Source organism: Balaenoptera physalus (assembly GCF_965194825.1).
Source record: "Balaenoptera physalus genome assembly, chromosome: 8".
NCBI classification, from domain to species: Eukaryota; Metazoa; Chordata; class Mammalia; order Artiodactyla; family Balaenopteridae; genus Balaenoptera; species Balaenoptera physalus.
Window position 1 is genome coordinate 64281024 of NC_138887.1, and position 19830 is coordinate 64300853.

Sequence of the window (19830 nt, forward strand, 5' to 3'; positions counted from 1 at the left end):
CACATGCCGCGGAGCAACTAGGCCCGTGAGCCACAATTACTGAGCCTGCGCGTCTGGAGCCTGCGCTCCACAACAAGAGAGGCCGCGGTAATGAGAGGCCCGCGCACCGCGATGAAGAGTGGCCCCCGCTTGCCACAACTAGAGAAAGCCCTCGCACAGAAACGAAGACCCAACCCAGCCATAAATAAAATAAATAAATAAATAATTTTTTTAAAAAAAAGATAAAAGATATTTAAAAAAAAAAAAAAGATTCTGGATTATGTTGCCTTTCTAAATATTTGATTTCTTGAAATTCTACTTTTAAGAAAGAAGTAAGTATCACTTCCCTCAGTAAAGTTAACTATGCAGAATCAGAAGTGTTAACGATGAAGTTAATCATTACATAATATGGCAAAAGGAATTTGGGTGACAAAAGTGGGAGATAGAGAAGAAAAAATCAAGCTTACAGAAGCACCTGGGCACTGAGCAAAAGCTATGATAGAAGCCACATTTCAGGTTCTTTGCCGACTATCTATCTAGCCCATTTCAGAAAGAGGGGGTATTAGAAGAAAAAACCTATATTTTACTTCAAGCCCTGAGGACCGTATCATGTGAAAAATTCGAGCATTTGGAAAGAGTGATGCTTTGTGTTGGTAGAGTGCCATTCACCTGAGAAGCTTGGTGCTCGGGCTTCATGCTGACATAGTTGTAGCTTCCACAGCCCTGCTTCCCTTTCTGGTTGCTCTCAGCCCTCCCGGACGCAAAGGTGAATTTATGAAGGTCGTGGACTTTAGACAGGACTCACGCAGCTAGAACTGTCGTATGGAGATGTGCACTTTCATTTGTACTGGTGGCAAGACGAGGTGTCTAGCATCCACTTGGGATAGTTTTAAAGTCCAAATATTAGGACTTGATCTGGAACATTAAGGGTGATTGTGTTACCTTTTCCTTCTAGCAGTCGTATTACCTGGTTAGAAGGAGTGCACGGTGCGTCATTTTCAGCAGTGGGGAATCTTCTATACTATACCCTATCTAGTCTCTCTCGGTCCCTTTCATGACCAGCAGTGCACATTTCCAAAGTGGCTTGCCAGTGTTGAGGGCAGCCCACACCTAAATGGAACAGAGATCAGTCCACAAACATGGTGTTGTAAATTATGCGGGTTATCTATCTGGCCATTGTCATTTTTACCGGGACATGATTATTAACCATTTCTCAGTAACAAAATTTCAGAATTTAAAATACCCACAATTTATTGAATGTCATCTTGAATTTAATTAAATAAAATTGAATGAATTTAAATTAAATAAAAACCATCTGGTTATGTAGAGCTCTGTGACATCACCCACCACTCACAGGAGTTCTTTTTTTTTTTTTTTTTTTTTAATTAATTAATTTATTTTTGGCTGTGTTGGGTCTTTGTTGCTGCACACGGGCTTTCTCTAGTTGCAGCGAGCAGAGGCTACTCTTTGTTGCGGTGCACGGGCTTCTCATTGCAGTGGATTGTCTTTGTTGTGGAGCATGGGCTCTAGGTGCGCAGTCTTCATATTTGTGGCGCGTGGGCTCAGCAGTTGTGGCGCGTGGGCTCTAGAGCACAGGTTCAGTAGTTGTGGTGCATGGGCTTAGTTGCTCCGCGGCATGTGGGATCTTCCCGGGCTCGAACCCTTATCGCCTGCATTGGCAGGCGGATTCTTAACTGCTGCGCCACCAGAGAAGTCCCACGTGAGTTCTTTTCTTCCTTTTTTTTCCTTTTTTACCTGATACAGCTGCTTCCTACCAGTCTTCAGTGTGACTGTGCTTTCCTCAGAAAGAAAGTTTAACTTGCAAGTTTCTAGGGAAAGAAAAATTTGAAAACTCAATTGTCCTGGCTTTGAAGGAGTTTGCTAAACTAAATTCACCTAAACAGAGTTTCGTCATGTATTTATTAATGGTAATCAGTACCACTGGTTGAGCACTGTGGTGTGCTAGGCACTGGAATCAGTGCTTTATACACTTGTTTCCGTTTACTCCTTACATAATCCTATACATAACAGCTAGAATATGGGCTCCCTGAGGGTGGGGAGCTTTGTCAGTTTTGTTCCCTCCTATATACCTGCCTCTGGAGTTGGCACGTTGAAAGCATGAAGAGCATTAATGTCCCTGTGCCCATTTTACAGGTGAAATAAGTTTGGAGTGTGTAGGTTAAGAAGTTTGTCAGAGCCTAGGCTGTCAACCATGGGCCACGCTGACTCGCAGCAGTGCCCCCCATTTCTCAAGCAGCTGCTCTGTGTCAGGCACTGTGCTAGCTGTGGTACATGCTACTCTACTTAGTCCTCACAATGAGTCTGTGAAATGCTTTCATCTCTTTGGTATAAATAAAGAATCTAAGTCTTAGTAAGTCTGAAGAATTTGTCCAAGGTCACATACAAGGAAATTATGAAGCCTGAATTAAAATCCAGGTTTCTCTGCTTCAGTTGCTCCTATGCTGCACCACTGTGCTATATTTAGGTAAAACCCACACTAGTGTAATTATTTTCTAAGCCCGTTTGAATAAAATTGAAAATAGGTCACTAGTTATGCATTTCTGAGTCTGAAATATTCCTCAAGGATTCAGATTTGGCATGATTGGGGGATTTTACCTCCTATTGGCTGGGCTTCCTCATGATTTATTGACTAATCTACAGAGAAAAACTTGATGCATCTGATGAAAATCAGTGATACTGTACATGGGAGAAAACCTCTCTTACATATTTCTTGATGGACTTCAGTGTCTCTGAAGCATTTGCATATCTGGATCTTTTCGCTTATCTAGTCTTGGCTAAATTTTTAAAAGTTACCGACACTATAAATGTGTGTTAATGTGGCACAGGATTCTCCACGTGACTTTTTGTTCAGAATATTCCTATCTTCAAACATCTTCATGAAACCTGGTTGGGATTTTATTTAGGAAGACTGCTCTGAATTTTAAATTAGTTTATGAAAAAATTGACACCTTTACAACCTTGGACTATTACATTCATTTATAGGAAATTGACATTTTTTACATTTGCATTTAAAATTAATTTACAGGCCAAATGACACCTTTATAACATTGAGTTTCCCAGTTTAAGAACAATACTTGTTTCACTAGTATTCAATCTGTATGCCCTTTGTATTTTAAAAGTCTATATTTTTCTTCATTTCAGTTCTATACATTTCATATTAGGTTATTTCTTGTTAATGCCACTTGTTAAAAAAGAAAAAAGTTAATGTGTAAGATTTTTTTTTTGGTGTAGCAGTTTCACATTTCTCCTCTAAAGATATATAATGTTTTTGAATGTCGGGCTCTGTTTTTGTTTTTTTTTAAATGCTACAGAATTTTTTGTCACACTGATGCAGGTATTCAATACAAGTAGGCAATAAAATATTCTTGTTCAGTACCTGATAATAGCCTGGGTAAGAGTCCACATAGTGCCAAACTAAATCATTGCTCACCTACAGTCCTGTGCATACAGTCGGCTCTTAATAGAGAACCTAGAGAACCACTGTGGAGCTGCCCATGGCTCTGGGTACCCTGGGGCGGGCACAGATAAACAGCCCTACGCAGTGTTTAAACACTGGCTGCGTGCTGCATCTAACAGCCTGTTTCGAGTTGAGGGATAGAAGGCATGAGCAATTGCATTGGGCTCATCCTTAGACGTCATTAGCTGCTTCATCCTCTTGTCTGTGTTGCAAATCAGACTGACTTCACCATAACTTCTACTTGAGAGCCAGAGTATAATTTCACTGTTGCTTCTGAGGGCTCTTTTGTTGTTGATTTGGTTTATGCTTCAGAACTTTAGTTGTGGTTCCTAATGCCAAATCCTGATCCATTTGATTCTATTTTCTTTATCTTTGAAGACGGTATAGTAAGACTAAGACTAATAGTCAGTTTCTGCTCTGAGACAAAATCATCCCACAGCTCTGTATGTGTCATTAAAGCAAATCTGCCAGCTTTACAAAACTATCTTCCACTCTTCCTCCTCCTCCACTCAGAACTTGTGCTGCTTTGCTTAAGTGAAACACAATTATCCCCAGTTCTGTTTATCTTTTCACTCTCCCTAGATCTTTTCTCCTTAATTCCCTAAATTTTCATTCTACTTTGCTTGCTTCCATAAATGACTGTCATTCTCTCTTTTCCACTTCCCTTGAGAAATGTAGCTTACAGGAGCTCTCTAATTCCTCAGCAACCCATCCCCAATCACAGATCACCCCATGTGCTGGGCTTCACCTCCTCCTCCTTGTGTCAGCAGCCACTGTTGGCCTTCTTCTCCCTTTGGGAAGCCCCTTTCTTGACTTCTGAGCCTGCATCAGTGTGCACTGTGGTGTATAGCAGAAGATTGTCATCACTTCTTAGGTCTCCACTCTTGGTGTTTCATCTTCCTCCCACCCCATATAAGCTCCTGCCTTCAGTTAGCACAATGTGAGGTGACGCCCTCATCTGTGTCTGTGTCCTTAATTCCCAACTCACCCTTCTATTGCCTTCTGGGTGTGTCATCTCTTTAGGTTCTTTTGTTCCCCCCTTTTATATATATGCAAAAACTCTGTTCCTTTCTTCAAGCCTACCCACTCCTTTTGCCCCACATTCAGCATCCAAGCCCTGCTGATCTCTGTTGCATCCGCCCACCCCCTACTTCATTACCAATGTAATTGTTCTAATTCTGGCCTTTTTTCGCTCTCACCTAGTCTGCTAAAGCCCTAATTTTTACCCCTGCCCCAGGGCTCTCCCTCCTAATAAACTCTCCCCTCTGCTGCCCGGTCATCTTTCTGAGACACAGATACTAGTCACAGCACTCTCCAGCTCCTAAGCGTCATTTGCCAGCTCTCTTCCCACCACAGGCACACACAAAGGCACTTCCCCAGAAGGCAGCCCCATTCCCGAGTGTAGCATTCTAAGCCTTCCATAATTTGGCCCCAGTAGTCTTATTTTTCACCATCCTCTTTCATACCCCTTCCAGGCCATCTGAAGCAATGATTCTTCCATGCTGCCATGATAAGCAGTGGAAATAAATGCTCAGGCTCTGGCGTCCAGCAGGTCTAGCTTTGAATCCAGGCTCCACCTTCCTAGCTGTGTGACCTCAGGCAAGTTACGTAACCTCTTTTCAGCCTTGGTTGCTCACTTATAAAACTGGAATAATATTATTACCTACCTTATATAAAGAGAAAATTCTTTATATAAGAAAGAAATATATAAGAAATTATTACCTACCTTGTGACATTATGAGGACCAAAAGAGAAAATTCTTACAAAGCTCTTAGCACGATGCCTGGTACATAGTAAGTACTCAGTAAATGCTACGGGACGATAATGTTGATCTCATCATAATTATCATTCTAATTAAAATCTCTCTGGACAGATGTGCTGGGTCTCTTTACCCTCTAAGTGTAGCAAGGTCTCGTCACTGTCGCTTTGTGTCATTCTTTGCCTGGATTACCTAAATCCTAATTGCACTTCAGTCACCAGTTGATGCATTATCTTATGTGTTTTACCACCTCTCCAGATTATCCAAGTCAGCAGAAATCTCTCCCTCCTTTGAACTGCCATGGCAATGTGTCTGGACTTTAGCTTTTATCTCATTTATCTTTTCTCACGTGCCATTTTTTGTATTCATAAGGAGTCTATTTCTTGGACTCAGTCTTTCCTCTGCTTGCTGGTTATGTAACCCTAAGGGTAAGTTGCTGTATTAGTTTGCTAGAGCTGCCATAGCAGAATACCACAGACTGGGTGACTTAACATAAATTTATTTTCTCACATTTCTGGAGGCTGGAAGTCGAAGACCAAGGTGTCAGCAGGGTTGGTTTCTTCTGAGGCTCCTTTTCTTGGCTTGAAGATGGCCGCCTTCTTACTCTGCCTCACATGGTCCTTTCTCTGTATATCTCGGTTTCCTCTTGTTGTAAGGACAGCAGTCACGTTGGATTAGGGCTTACTCATAGGATTTCATTTTACCTTAATTACTTCTTAAAAGATCCTATCTTCAAATACAGTCACATTCTGAGGTACTGAGGGCTAAGACTTCAATATATGAATTTCAGTGGAACACAGTGCAGCCCGTAATAGTTGCTTTAATCTTTCTGTGCCTCAATTTCCTCATATGTAAAATCTGGAAAAACATATGTTTTGAGTAGCCTGAAGATATGTATACATGCAAAGCAACACCCTAATAGCCTATGATGGATGCTTAAGGAATATTTATTATCGCTACTCCTATTTCAAACTCCTTGAGAACAGGAATGCTTTCTCACTCATCTTGTGTCTTTATTGTTGCTAGGACAAACTTTGAACATGATTGCTTATAAATATTTGGTGGATGAATATATGAATGAACGATCAGGTAGGAGAAGTGAGCCTGCAATAGGTATATGTGTTTCTCTTTAGATGGATACGTATACTGGATAGCAACTAAGATTTCAGTCACAAAGACGATACTGAGAAACCTGAAGACAAGTCAGTCTCCCCACTGTAAACATAATATGCCACACGGAGCCAGTTCCAGTATGGAAAATCGTCACCTGGCCTACTTGTCACAGACTCCAGAAAGTCACAGGGAAATGATTTGTGACAAAATTGCCCACATACAAAACGCAGTGTCTTCACACAGCCAGAGCCTTCAAGTGATGAGGGACACAGAGACATCACGTGCACAATAGGTGTTCCTGTCCACTGTCTGCAGATTTGGCTCTCTTTGATCTCTGCAGAGGAGGGACGTGGGTAAGGTACTGTGAATGGATAATAGACCAGGAGGCTGAAGAGCAGCAGTAGTGCACTGCTCAGCGATCCAGTCGTGATGGTGCCCAGACATCGTGCATCTGATGATAAGCATCTTCTCTTGGTGCCTTGGAGTCTCTCATTTCCTTCCAGCTTGACTCCAAAGAGCCGATTCAGCTTCAGCCCCTCTACAATGTGCCACTTTGAGTCTGTAGGTTCTTTCTTTCTGAGCCCACCAGAGGTAACTAGTATGACATTATTTTTTTCTTAGTATCACTGCACTCTTTCTTCCCACTGCCTCTGTTCCCTGCAGCTCTCTGAAGGGAACTTTTGCATCATCCTTAGTGATTAGACTTCACGGTGCGATGCTAAAAGATTGGTATCTATCAATTGGCTTGGAGTCAAGGGAGTTGAGTATAATTTCCTATTTTATTGTATATAATATTAACTTTTGTGGGTATTAGTTATGATATCAGATAATGAATAAGATAGCAATTCTATACCTAACAATCATACCCTTTAATAATGTTACCACTTGGAGATGTATAAAAGGTTTGTTATGAGATCGGATGTAAAACGTATGAATGTTACTCTCCGAAAGAATGTAGAAAACTGGAATTAGAAATCACAGCTTTAAGCCCTTTAAGCAGCCTCTCAGAGTTGAAAGGCAGCCTAGAGATGATGTAGTGAAGTAAAATGATTCTCAACTCTCACCACACGTTTTAGTCACATAGGAAGAGGCAAGTGTAGAAATCTTATTTAATTTATCAGGAGTAAGATCTAGAAGTCACTATGTTTGAAAAGCTCTGGTAACATGCCACCAGGGAGGAGAGCCATCAGTTTGGGAGCTAGAGGAGAGGAAACCAGTGTGTTTGGAGTCACTGTTTGAGCACCGTGCTGGCTGCTGTATATTCGCCATCTCTTTGATCCTCGTAACAAGTGAGATGGTACGACCAGTAGTGACTGAGGATCAGTTGTCACACGTGATACTCAACTGCCCCTTAGCCGCTGTTGGCAGCACTTGGTGAGTGTGCGTCGCGTTCCTTCTGTTCTTCAAGAAGATTCATGTATATGTACGCTGACTGCTCGCCATTCTACCCGTGGTAGACACGGTCTTACCCACTTTTGAGCTTTTAAAAGTCAGCCTCAGGTTAATTCCAACTCAGCGAATCTTTCCCAGCACTTCTGCCCCATGAAACAATTTTTAAAATTGTATTCATTTTCACAACATGAGAACTCAGGTCCAGAAGCACAGACATAATCCTTACTGTACCCTCGGTCCTGTTACTAGGCCAGGTCCTTTTCATCTCTTCATTATGCCTCCCATCAGCAACCCCCCTCCGTGTCGCTTGGAAAAATGCAGGTGCCAACTCACAAAACACTCAAGGGCTGTAGACTGGCAGGGGTTGGTCTTCCCACCTGCCTGCGGGTCACAGCAGCCTGGGAGCAAAGCATGGCTCTTCTGAGCCCTGGGAGCAGTGGAAGCAGAATGGCTTCGTGTGGACCAGAAGAACACACCAGCCTCTCCCTCCCACTTTAGAAGGGCCTTTTGTGGGCCTTCTCATGAATACAACCCAGGTTTTTTCTACCACTTCTGTAGAGTCACTCAGGAGAGATGAAGGTGATGGGTGAAACATGATTTAAGCAAGTACAGAGAGGGAGTCTGTGGCAGTCTCAACACAGGGGAATACTGCCTTCTCCATAGTTTGAATGTGTGGAGAGAGGGAAAATCCTAGTCTGTTTTTAGGAACAAATGTGTCTTGACTAAGGTATCAAGTTGGTAAAAATGGAAAAACGATTTGATTGAGTTAAAGGATGAACAGTTTTCTTTGGTTTTTTTTGATTAACATTGCTTCTCATATTAGATAAAAATGAATACTGCTACATAACTTCTTTATAGAAGTAACACATGATCTATGCAGAAGAAACAAAAAACACAGCAGAAAAGAAATCTGTAACCCTACCACCTCAGAAGCACTACACTGGCGTCTCTCTTCTACGTGATGGTCAGGGATAGCAGGGGGAGAGGCGTACGTGCATTTACGCATCTGAGAGTTTTTACTTCACAATGTGTATTGAACATTTCCCACCTTATTTTAATTGGCAGCATAATATCTCATTTCAGGAACATACTCAAATGCATTTAATCTATCCCTTGCCAGTGCATGTTTATGTTTCTAATTTTTATTTCCAGGTATTAAACAGTACTTTAAAGACCATCCTTACAGCTGGTTTTGATTAGCACAAGCCATTTTGTGAAGGCACGCACGTTGGTTGATAGGATCAGAGGATCTGGCAAGAAGTAGTTTGGTATGATGTTGACCCAAATTGTGCATGTTACCATGATAGCATCTGCTAAGCTGTAAATGTCAGCACCATGTCTGTGGTCTGGTTCGGTGACGTCGCTGTATAATGAAGATTCTGAACTACATTCTATGTCAGCCTTAGTTTGGATGATATAAAAATATATTTGAGACAAGGAATAACAAGTTGAAGTATAGTAAGAATGTAATTGCTTATAATAAATACAGGCTTAGCTTCAAAATAGCTAGCTTAAAATTCTCCTTATAGTGTGCACTTTAGAGATTTCCACTGATGATCTTAGAGGTGAGGCACCCAGCCATTTGCTGGAATGAACACACATCGTTCAAAGTTTGGGTTGTAATTGATTTAATGCATATTTTTACTACTTTGACATTTATCTTGTATGAAAAGAGCAATTCTATACACAGGTAATACGTAAATGTAATACATAAGTCCATAAAATGGTGTTTGATGAGCGATCTGATTTTTTAAGAGAAGAAAAAATAGCTTTCATCTAAGTTTGCATGTCCTCTGGCAATTGTCGAAATATTGACAGAATTATGAAGTACATCATGCGAGAGCCTGTGTCCTCTCTGCCCCCCTCCTGTTCTGACAGGCAGATTCGTGTCTCTTTATTTGGATACCACTTGACTTTCATTTTATGGCTGCCTTTGTGTGCTTGGCTTTGAGTCCTGTGGCGGCAGTTGATTGTGCTTCAAGGAATGTTTGTCATTTTAGTGTGAGGGCTTGGGTGAGGCCAACAGAAGCCTCTCTGTGTTGGGCCAAGTCTCTGGTCTTTGCTCTCTTTCACCCTACACATGAAGGAAATAGAGCCTGACCCAAGTCCTCCCAGGCAGTAACTATAATTTGATTCAAACTCATAATCGCTGTTTTAATTGATGGGACAAGGATTGAAATTACAGTCTATTGAGAATAGAACATTCTGAGCTCCTTTGAGGAGAATCACTCTGAACCACCCCGCTTTATACTAAATCTTTTCTTTTTCTCCCTTTTAGGCAGGAGCCTCCCAGGTGATTTTCACAAATCCTTTGGAAATTGTCAAGATCCGTTTGCAGGTAGCTGGAGAGATCACCACTGGTCCCCGAGTCAGTGCTCTGTCTGTCCTAAGGGACCTGGGCTTCTTTGGGATCTACAAGGTAACTCTTTTCAGTCATTTATTTGAGTATATGCTCATCTCCTAAACTAGTAACTGCTCATAGGCATGAAATTGATTCCTCACATTTCCATACCTAGAGAAGATCTCCTGCTGGAGCTCATAGGGTACCTTCATGCCAGTTAGAAGGAGGTGTCCTTTCCTGCCATCTGCCAAATAACTGTCCTTAGAAAACATAAACCGAGGATGAGTATGATGTCATGACCCCCACAGACACTGTTCAGTGCACAGCTCTTTGCCACAGCACTGGGTGGAGTTTTGTTTGGATCTGTTACTGATACAAAAACCGAATTCTCAGTGCTGTTGTCTATGAAGGATAGCTGCCAGGATCACAGGGCACCATCTTTCGGGAGACGGGCTGAGCTCAGTTTACCCACGCGTGCGAAGCCCATACCAGCTCAGGAATTTATGTTCTGATCCTGTACATTCCAAACGTATCCCTATGCGTGCCTTGTCATAATTATTTTGCATCTTAACCATTTATCATTTAGAAAATAGTTTTTCAGAATGATCGCAAAACCAAAATTTTAGAAAATTCTTGAAATGTGTTATTTACACTCTTTTACCAAAGAAGTTGTAATGAACTAGAATTAGCTTCATATATGCCCTGTTGTAAGGCTTCATCAGACATAAGGTGTTCACCGTTTTTCAATGAGAAGATTAAAAAAAATGTTTCATGGCCAACATGAATAAGTAAACCTTTAGGGATATAGGAAGGTAAGTCAAACAACTACTTAAAATGTTGGTTTTCATTTATTTACACATAGATATATAAAATCACATTACATAAAATTAATATTGCTTTTTTCTATACACACATATCAAGAAATATTTTATTCAAGTTTCTCATATGAATTTTGAATCAGTGTCTTGATCACCACTTAATCCACATTTTAAATCAGCCATTCACATGGTTTTGCAAAGTCCATCGTCTTCATTTTCGTTCCAAGCTGGCAAGAGGAAGTCATTTTTGGACTCTGTGCAATATTGTCCCTAGAAATTTTGTCCCACAGACACATAATATTACGACAGTTGCTTTCTTTCTTTTCTATTCCCAATTTATCCTGAATGGATATTTAATGGTCCCATATGTAACATATTGCTTTTTAGAGTGAACTTTAAATGCCTTGCTCTGACATTCAGCACAGCATTTGTAAAAGTATTCCCCAGGAATACTTTTTTACCCTTTTCTTTTTAACTCAGTTTTTTAGGTGACCTTGGTAAACATACAGTGTTAGTAATAACTGAGGTTGTTTCAGGTAAATCTGCCTTCCCCAAATAGAGCTCTGTACTTCTCAAGGTCAAGTGGTTGGAAGAGTACCCCAAGATCTGAGACTTTGTGAGCATCAAATATTATGTGACACTCTCTTTTCTGGGGTTAGTTTTTTGGGGGAACCTTGCCTTATATTTAGGCATCTCGTAGTGTTTAGGAATAGACATACTGATTTTTTTAAGTAGCACTTAAAATGCTCAAGGTGATTGTGCAGTGGAACACAACGTGATAGCTGTTTCATTTACCAAATTGTTATCCAGCTGTAAGAGATAAACAGTATTGTCATGAGGCATAGCATTCATCAATTTGAAGAAAAATCATCTTCTGTTCTGAATTTTTAGTCTCTTGCAGACTATCACACGATGTAGCAGCATGTCAGTTTGACAGGCTGCCAAGCAGTCTTTCAGTGGGTTGTCTGGTAAAAAGCACTTAGGTACTATGGCAGTGACTGCTATCGAAATGTCTAGATGGATAAAATGGTAAAAACTTGTTTGCTGACACACAAACAGAGACTGTTAAACTACCTGCAAATGAAACAAGACTGAGTTTTAGTCCTTTTCGTCTTCACAGTGTTTCATAATCTTGATCCCCTTTAACACCCCTTGGAAGTAGTTGGTCTCCTAATTTTGTAGTTAGGAGAATAGAGCTGCCAACGGTGGTATCTGAGCTGAAATTGAGGCTCAGAAGTTTCTTGTTTCCACTTTTGTACTAAAATGGCTTTCCTGAAATGAGCAGGATTGCTCAAGTTTGAGCAAGAGACCTCTCCCATATAAAGTTAGTTTAATTACTAGCCTGGTGGTTTAATCTAGTTCAGAGGCATTCCACAGGCCTGGGTGCTGCCTTTCAAAACACTGCTTTTGGTGTATTGGTAATTACCAAGTGAAGTCACTAACAATTTGAGCTTTGAGCTTCTGGAAACTTGATTGCATTGCGAGAGAGTGACCTGGCAGGCAGTCTCCTCCGTTCTGCTGGCCATTGGTATCATCAGCTAAACTCCCTGAGACCTGCGAGGCTGGACTTGATTCAGCAGAGTTCCCCTCTCCACTCAGTCTGATTGGTCTTGTATTACCACCCTAGCTTATCCTCATTTGTTTTATCCCACCTTCCAACCTCAGGTTTTGTAGCTTATCCTCATTTGTTTTATCCCACCTTCTAACCTCAGGTTTGTTTCTTGTGAATTTCCTTTCTCCAGGCTCACCTACCTTGCCCCACCCCTCCATGGTCAGAAATCACTTTAGTGGTTCTAGATCCCACCTTTTAGGGGCATCACAGCTTTAACATTGCTATGTAGTTTACTATATATATATATATTTTTTTTTTCCCAGATAGGGCTCTTCAGTGATAAAGCTTTTCTCTGTTTCTAGTCTTGGTTGGGTAGAAAAATGCAAATGACCTGTGGTGACTAATACTTTTAAATCTGGTATGTGTCCCTCTGGGTGGGTCTTGAAAAAGAGAACTTCTATCCTAGTTTAAGGTGGGACAGGTAATCTTCATTTTCCCTCCCTTGGACCTTTTGTTTGCTGTTGTTAACATGACAATGCGGGACCCAGGAGGGGTTGAGTGTAGGCTCTGTCTGTGTGTTTAGACCTGCAGTGCTTAACCTCACTTAATTGGACTTAACCAGGCTTTCTGTTTTTCTCCTAAATTGACTTGCAAAATACCCAACTATTCTGCAACTTCCCAGTAAAAGGTAATTAGAATACTTGCTTTAGAAATACATTTACAACTGAAAAAAAAACAGTGGATGTGGTAAACATTTCACATTCCTAAAGTTAGAAATAGTTTAGAGCAGAGAGAGCGAACTCTGTAAACAAAGTACCCCCCATTATAGAGACATTGTTATAGCCTAGAGTAGGTAGGTGATTGAAGTAAAGGCAGGATAATTAATTGCCTTTGAAAGAGCTGTTTGAATATAATGTAGTTTTTTAAAATCTGCAACAGGTACTACTTTTCTTAAGAATATGTGAGGTGGTATTTCCCTTTCACTAGGTAACTTTTGTTTTATTACATAAGCCCCTAGAGTATAAGTAAAATAAATTCTTATCTAAGAAAGTGATACACATCTACTTTTGAATGGTACCTTTTCCTTAGGAGCCAACAGAGCTTTAATGAGGAGAAAGATTACACCTTCTGAATGGAATAGAACTTATTTAACATTAAATGGCAGCACAGCTCAGATAGACTAAAAGATGCATGCTTATGAAGCAATGGAGTAGTTCATGGCTATTTTTGGGAACAAAAAATGGTCAGTGAAGCAATAATGGCAAAGATCCATCAAGCTTTGTTGAAAATTGTTTTCAGATTGTATAATCACAAATTAAACATGTCCATCTAAAGCATGGAAAGTCACCAAGGAATAGGAGCTCTGTCTACTGTTTTCTAATCAAAGGCCTCTGTCCCACTGCATTTGACAGAGAAAGTCATCCCTTGGTACCCGTGGGGGACAGATGCTCAAGTCCCTTCTATAAAATGGCGTAGTACGATGAATACAGTTGGCCCTCCATATCCACAGGCTTCACATCCAGTTGTATTTTTCATCCACATACATGCGTGTTGTGTATGTGTGTTCATTCATCGTGTGTATACAAGTGAATCATTGGCGCTACTGTTCATAATATCAGAAAGCAAGTGATGGCATATGTTCTTGATTATTCTGCTAGTTATCTCAAAGGGATATTGTTTGGTCTTTTAAAGTGAAATACAAGTTTATGTTTCCAAAAAATGAAATAATTCAGAAATGTCTTTAAGAAAGTAAAATTTTCTCTTTACCCCTTACCACCCCTATTCTCTCTTTAAAGGATTACCACTGCTTATGTTTTTTTATATATCTTTAAGAAAAGAAAACCTTTCTATTTAAATCTGTATTTATTTCTCTCCTCCCTCTCTCCCTTTTCTCTATCAAAAATTGTAAACACACACACACACACACACATACACACATCAATGGTGTATCTGTGTGTTTTAACAAAAACAGAATCCTCCTAAACACACAATATATCTTAATTCTCTTTTCTCATTTTATTTAATAACTGTATATAAGTTTCTTTTAAGTTTCTTTTTCTTTTTCTTTTTTTTTTTTGTTTAAAGCAGTTTCCTATTGATGAGTATTTAAGTTGTTTCTAGTTCGGGGACATTACAATGATAGGGTGAACATCCCTGCATATAGTGTGACATACTTCTGTGAGGATATACAATGAATTCTTAGCAATGAACTTGTTAGGTCAAGGGGCATGTGCATTTTTTAGTGTTAGTAGATTTTGTCAGATTTCGTCAGTTTACCACTTTTATCTTGGTAGCATACAAGTACGTAAGAACAATTTCTCAAGATAGGAGCTTTTAAAAATACCTGCTTTTATGAGCTCATGGCCCCATATGAAGAAAACAATTGTTTAGTCATGGCTTTGAGGACATCGTGCCATGCTAATTTTCTAACACTAAGGGACACTACATGGTTTTACAACCACCCGAGTGGCAGTTCTCTTCTGATTCATCCACCTTTCCCTTTCATCCAGACCTCTGTGAAAGCCTCCTCATGGGTTTCTCTATTTTGACTCTTGACTCCGTCAAAACCGTAGTCCCCACAGCAGCCATAGTGATCTAGTTAAAAATGTAAGTCAGGTTAATTCATTCACTCGACTCACGTCTCTTGAGGTCTGACTGTGTGCCTGGCACTGGTCTAGCCATTTAGAATGTCACTGTGAAAAGCCAAGCCACTGCTCACTTTGGTGGGTAGAAGTCAGCCGTCAAGAAACCAAATATATGACATCAGGTGGAGCTAAGGACCTTGAAGAAGAAGGAGGCAGGATGAGGGGATGGAGAAGGGCCGAGGCCGGATGGAATTGGGATGTTGCCTTCTAGCAGGGTGGCCAGGGAAGGCCTCTCTGAGGAGATGATATTTGAGTAGAAACCAGAGGAAATAAGAAGCTAGTGTGCCCTACAGAAACTGTGTCTCTGGTGAAAAACTGTCTAGCAGTTAGACTAGAACCTACTGCGCTTAGACTAGAACCCCAGCTCCATCCCTGCACTTAGACTAGAACCCCAGCTCCATCCCTGCTGGCCCCGTCCTCTCCACCCTCCATTCTACACCGCCCGCCTACTCTGCGAGCTATGCTGGCCACCTTTCCTTTTCAGATACTCCAGGCTCATCCCCTCATTTTCAGTTGCCTGAAGGCTCTTCCCCTCACATCTTAGCTCAGCAGATGCCTGTTCAGAAGGACACCAGGTCACTCGCTGTCACATCCCCCTCTTCCAGGTCTCTACGTAGCACCCATCACCATCTGATAGTTCCGTCTGTCTCTCTCTCTCTCCCTCATCCAGAGTGAACTGTGATACCAAAGACCTAGCTTGCTCAGTGCTGCTTGTAACAGCTTCTGGCACATAAGTAGACATTTGATAAATATTTGTTGAGCAAGTAAATGGTAAGCAAAAGCCAAGTGTTTCCAAGTTACTAGCAATGATATGAAAGCATGGAGAGAGAATAAGTTGACAAGTAATGACCACAGAAGACCAGGATACTGGGGAGGTCAAACGTAAAGGAAACAGTCAATTAGATGAAAGATCGCTTTCCCAGGTTCCGAGGCCTCCATTTATTCACCTGGCAAGCTCTGCCGTGGGCACTGGGAAAATGAAAATGAATTATAGCGCATGTTTTTATAAAGAGTTTACCATCTCATGGGGGCGGTCAGACGAGTAAAGAGACCCTTGGAATACAGCACATGCGGTTGAGAAGGGCTGTCAGAGTGCTGCGCACAGAGTTCTAAGAGAGATGGAGCTGACTCATGGCAAGAAAGCCAGGGGGCTTTGGAAGGGGAGATGGCGTTAAAAGATGAGTCATAGTTAACCAGGTAGAAGGCAAAGACAAATGGCATGATAGGGTTTGTGTTTAAGGAGGGGTAATTCAGTGTGGGGAGTGCCACATGGGAAAGCAAGACAGAAGGCTGGGAGGCCAGTTAGGAAGATACAGGCTGGGGATGGCAGGGAGGAGTGATGACCGTGACCTCAACTAGGGCGTCATGGTGGGGAGAGGCAGTGGGGGGATATATTTAAAGGATGTGTGAGAGTTAGACTCACAAAGTCTTGGAAAGTGATGAAAGGTGAAAAGTAAAGGAAGATTAAATCAGCCCAGATTTCTGGCCTGAGCACCTGGATGGACGGTGATACTGTAAATTTTATAATTTCATAATATTTGAGAAGCTGCAAGAAACCTTAAAAGACCTTCTATCTGGTGTTACCTTTATAATTGAGGAATCGAAGCCCAGAAATCTTAGGAGAATCAGCTAGGTGATTGGTAGGCGGGGCACGGCTAGGCCTGAGACTGTCTCCTGACTCCCTGTCTGGTGTTCTTCTTACTCTACCCTGTTGAATGTAGGACTAGAGCCTTGTCAGAGGGATGGGAACTTTAGACGGTCTTTCAAGGGTCATCCACGTGCATGAAGCTATGGGAGTGGGTAAGATCCCCAAGCTGATGGGACACCAATGATGGAACTCAGAAACTACCCTCATTAGGGTGGCAGGAGTAAGTGAGTATGGGGGAGAAAATAGCAGAAGCAGCTGTCAGGTGGAGAACCAGAAGAAGCAGTGCTGTGGGAGCTGGTAGAGAGATGAGATGTAAGCGGAAGAGGAAGAAGTTGAGTTGGTATCAAGTGCTGCAGACCAAGGGGACTGAAGTCCAAGAAAAGGCCTTTGAATTTAAAGATGGAGGCCACTGGCTGTCCTTAAGAAGTCAATTTAAGGAGAATGGTAGAGGTAGAAACCTGGTTGCGAAAATATTAGCAGATACAGACCTTTCAACCTAAAGATCTTACTGTGAAAGAAACAAAAGTGAAAGCATACAGCAACTGGAAGAAAAAGTAGAGGCGAGGGATAACGTTACAGGGGAGAAGAGGTTGAGAGATTTGTGGTTTGTTTTAATTTGTTGGAAGAACCATGCCTGTCTGTAGACAGAAAAATGAGACACTGAAAATGGAAGGATTTGAAACATCTGAAGATATAGCAAGATCAGACATTGTGGTAGGACTTTCAGGAGGACAGAGGCAGGGTCCAGACTTAAAAGCGTGTATGTGTGTTCACATGTGCGCGTAAGCTTGTTAGAGCTAATGTTTGACGAGGGCTCACTTTGTGCTAGGCCCCATGTTTAGAGCTGTATACACTTTACATCATTTAATCCCTACTACAGCCTATGATGCAGATAGTTTTTGTTTTTTTTTTTTAGCTCCAAGTTAACAGTTGAGGAAAGGAAGGCTTGATGGGTTTAGGTAATTTTTCTAAGGTCATATACCTTGTAAGGAAGTGGGAGGCTGGGTTTCAAACTCAATGCAATCTCTCTTTGAAACATGAGTTATCACCTAGAGATATCTTGAACCAGATGAGAGAGAGCCTATGTCTGATAGATAATTCAGGGAAGTTCAAAGACAAGGTTCTATGCTACACACGGATATGGAGCAGTTGGCAGTTTTGGGGTCATTGTTGATGCGAGCGTGCTAGGAAAATGGAGATTAAAAGAATTGAGAGGACACCAAACAGCATGAATGTGTGATAGCTTAGGTCAGGGTAGTTATATGATCATTTGTTCCTCATTCCTTTTAGTACCCAATACTTTTAAAAAATGTTAGTTAGAATGGCTCAATTTTGCTTTGTTTTGTTTTTTAGAATAAGCACATGTTACCTTAGATCTGATATCAACTCTTTAAATTATAGAAATTAAAGTGATTTTATCCATTGCAAGGCAAGAGGGCCCTTCTGTTTCCTTAACTCTTGCATTAACCAGCATAGCAGTGCAAACCCCACGTGCCCTGCAGAGAGCCGCATAACCTGACAGTGAGCCAAGCTGCTACCCAAATGATAGCTATTTGTGTCCTTTGAAAAATAACTTTGTGCCTTCCTGATAACTTTGTCATAAATATCTGCTGTAAAATGAACATTTGGGACATTTTGTCTTATTAAAAGACAGTTACTTTAGAAATTAGTGAGAGGGTATCAAGTACCTCAAGGGGCCAGGTTTTGTATCTAACATGGTGTGAACTTGCGACTAATATTGGAAATGATGTAATACTGTCCCTATTCTGCTTAGAAGTTTGCATTAAAAGAAAACAAACTGGAAAAAAAAAAAGACTTAAAAAAACCTTTCTGTCCCTGTGTTTCAAATGCATTATCGGTAAAAGAGGATAGTAATGATACCTACATTTGGAACAGCAAATAAAAGGAGACATCCTGAAAAATATTATTTTTATTGAACAGTGCTGGAAGGAATGGAGTGTGCTGAAGGGGGCTAGAAAATATTCTTTAAAATATTAAAAAATGGTTAATGTTTTATCATTCTCCCATTCACTCACCAAATATTTGTTGAGGACTAACAATACGAGGTGTGCTGAGTTACAGAGACGAGTATGGCCTCATTGCCTTCAAAGTGATCGGTATTAAGGGAGGTGAGAGAATAATTCTAGTGCCATAAAGTTCTTTCAGAAATTAATTTTAACAGGTAGTATAGCTTTTAAAACAAGAAAATTCAGATACAAAAAAGTATGTAATAATAAAACATTAGTCTCCTAGCCTCATGCTGTGGGTAACCTTCTAGAGGCAAACGTTTTTATCCAGTTAGTGTTTTGTTTTGTTGTTGTTGTTTTGTTTTTTGCTAAGTGCCTGCAGGACTGGTTTCAACAGCTCTTTTTTTTTTTTTTTAATAAATTTATTTATTTTATTTATTTATTTATTTTTGGCTTCATTGGGTCTTCATTGCCGCACACGGGCTTTCTCTAGTTGCGGCGAGTTTGCAGTGTGCGGGCTTCTCATCGCGGTGGCTTGTCCTTGCGGAGCACGGGCTCTAGGCTTGCGGGCTTCAGTAGTTGTGGCACACGGGCTTCAGTAGTTGTGGCACACGGGCTCAGTAGTTGTGGCTCGCAGGCTCTAGAGTGCAGACTCAGTAGTTGTGGCGCACGGGCTTAGTTGCTCCGCAGCATGTGGGATCCTCCAGGACCAGGGCTCGAACCCCTATCCCCTGCATTGGCAGGCGGATTCTTAACCACTGCACCACCAAGGAAGCCCTCAACAGCTCTTTTTTATTTTAGCTCAACCTTTGGAATATAATGTGCTGTTCTTTATATTTAGAAGTATTGGAAGTGGTGCTACTACTAGTCCACTGCTCATAGAGGGCTCTGAATATATTTTCCAGAAGTGATAGATGTATTTCTACTAATCTGTCCTTATATTTCTCTGGTTTCTAATTGTGACCAAGTTCTGTATTTAAAAGATGGCTAATTTGAGAAATGTGCATCTACTGTAAAATTAAAGAGATCTGTCTTGTGGCAGCCAGAGTCCCATGTGGGGTATGATCAATTTAGCAAACTAGTTTAAGCTTATTTGATAGGATTAGGTCTTCTGCCAAATAAAAGATTTGCCCTTAGC

The 19830-nt window shown here is 41.0% G+C and overlaps 1 protein-coding gene across 1 annotated transcript in view; it reads left to right on the forward strand.

The window, feature by feature from the left end:
• SLC25A13 (solute carrier family 25 member 13) overlaps positions 1-19830 on the forward strand; it is a 205006-nt gene that overhangs the window by 165077 nt on the left and 20099 nt on the right. Inside the window, 1 exon segment of the mRNA XM_082471842.1 lies at positions 10000-10140. Coding sequence (XP_082327968.1) covers positions 10000-10140 — 141 coding nt within the window.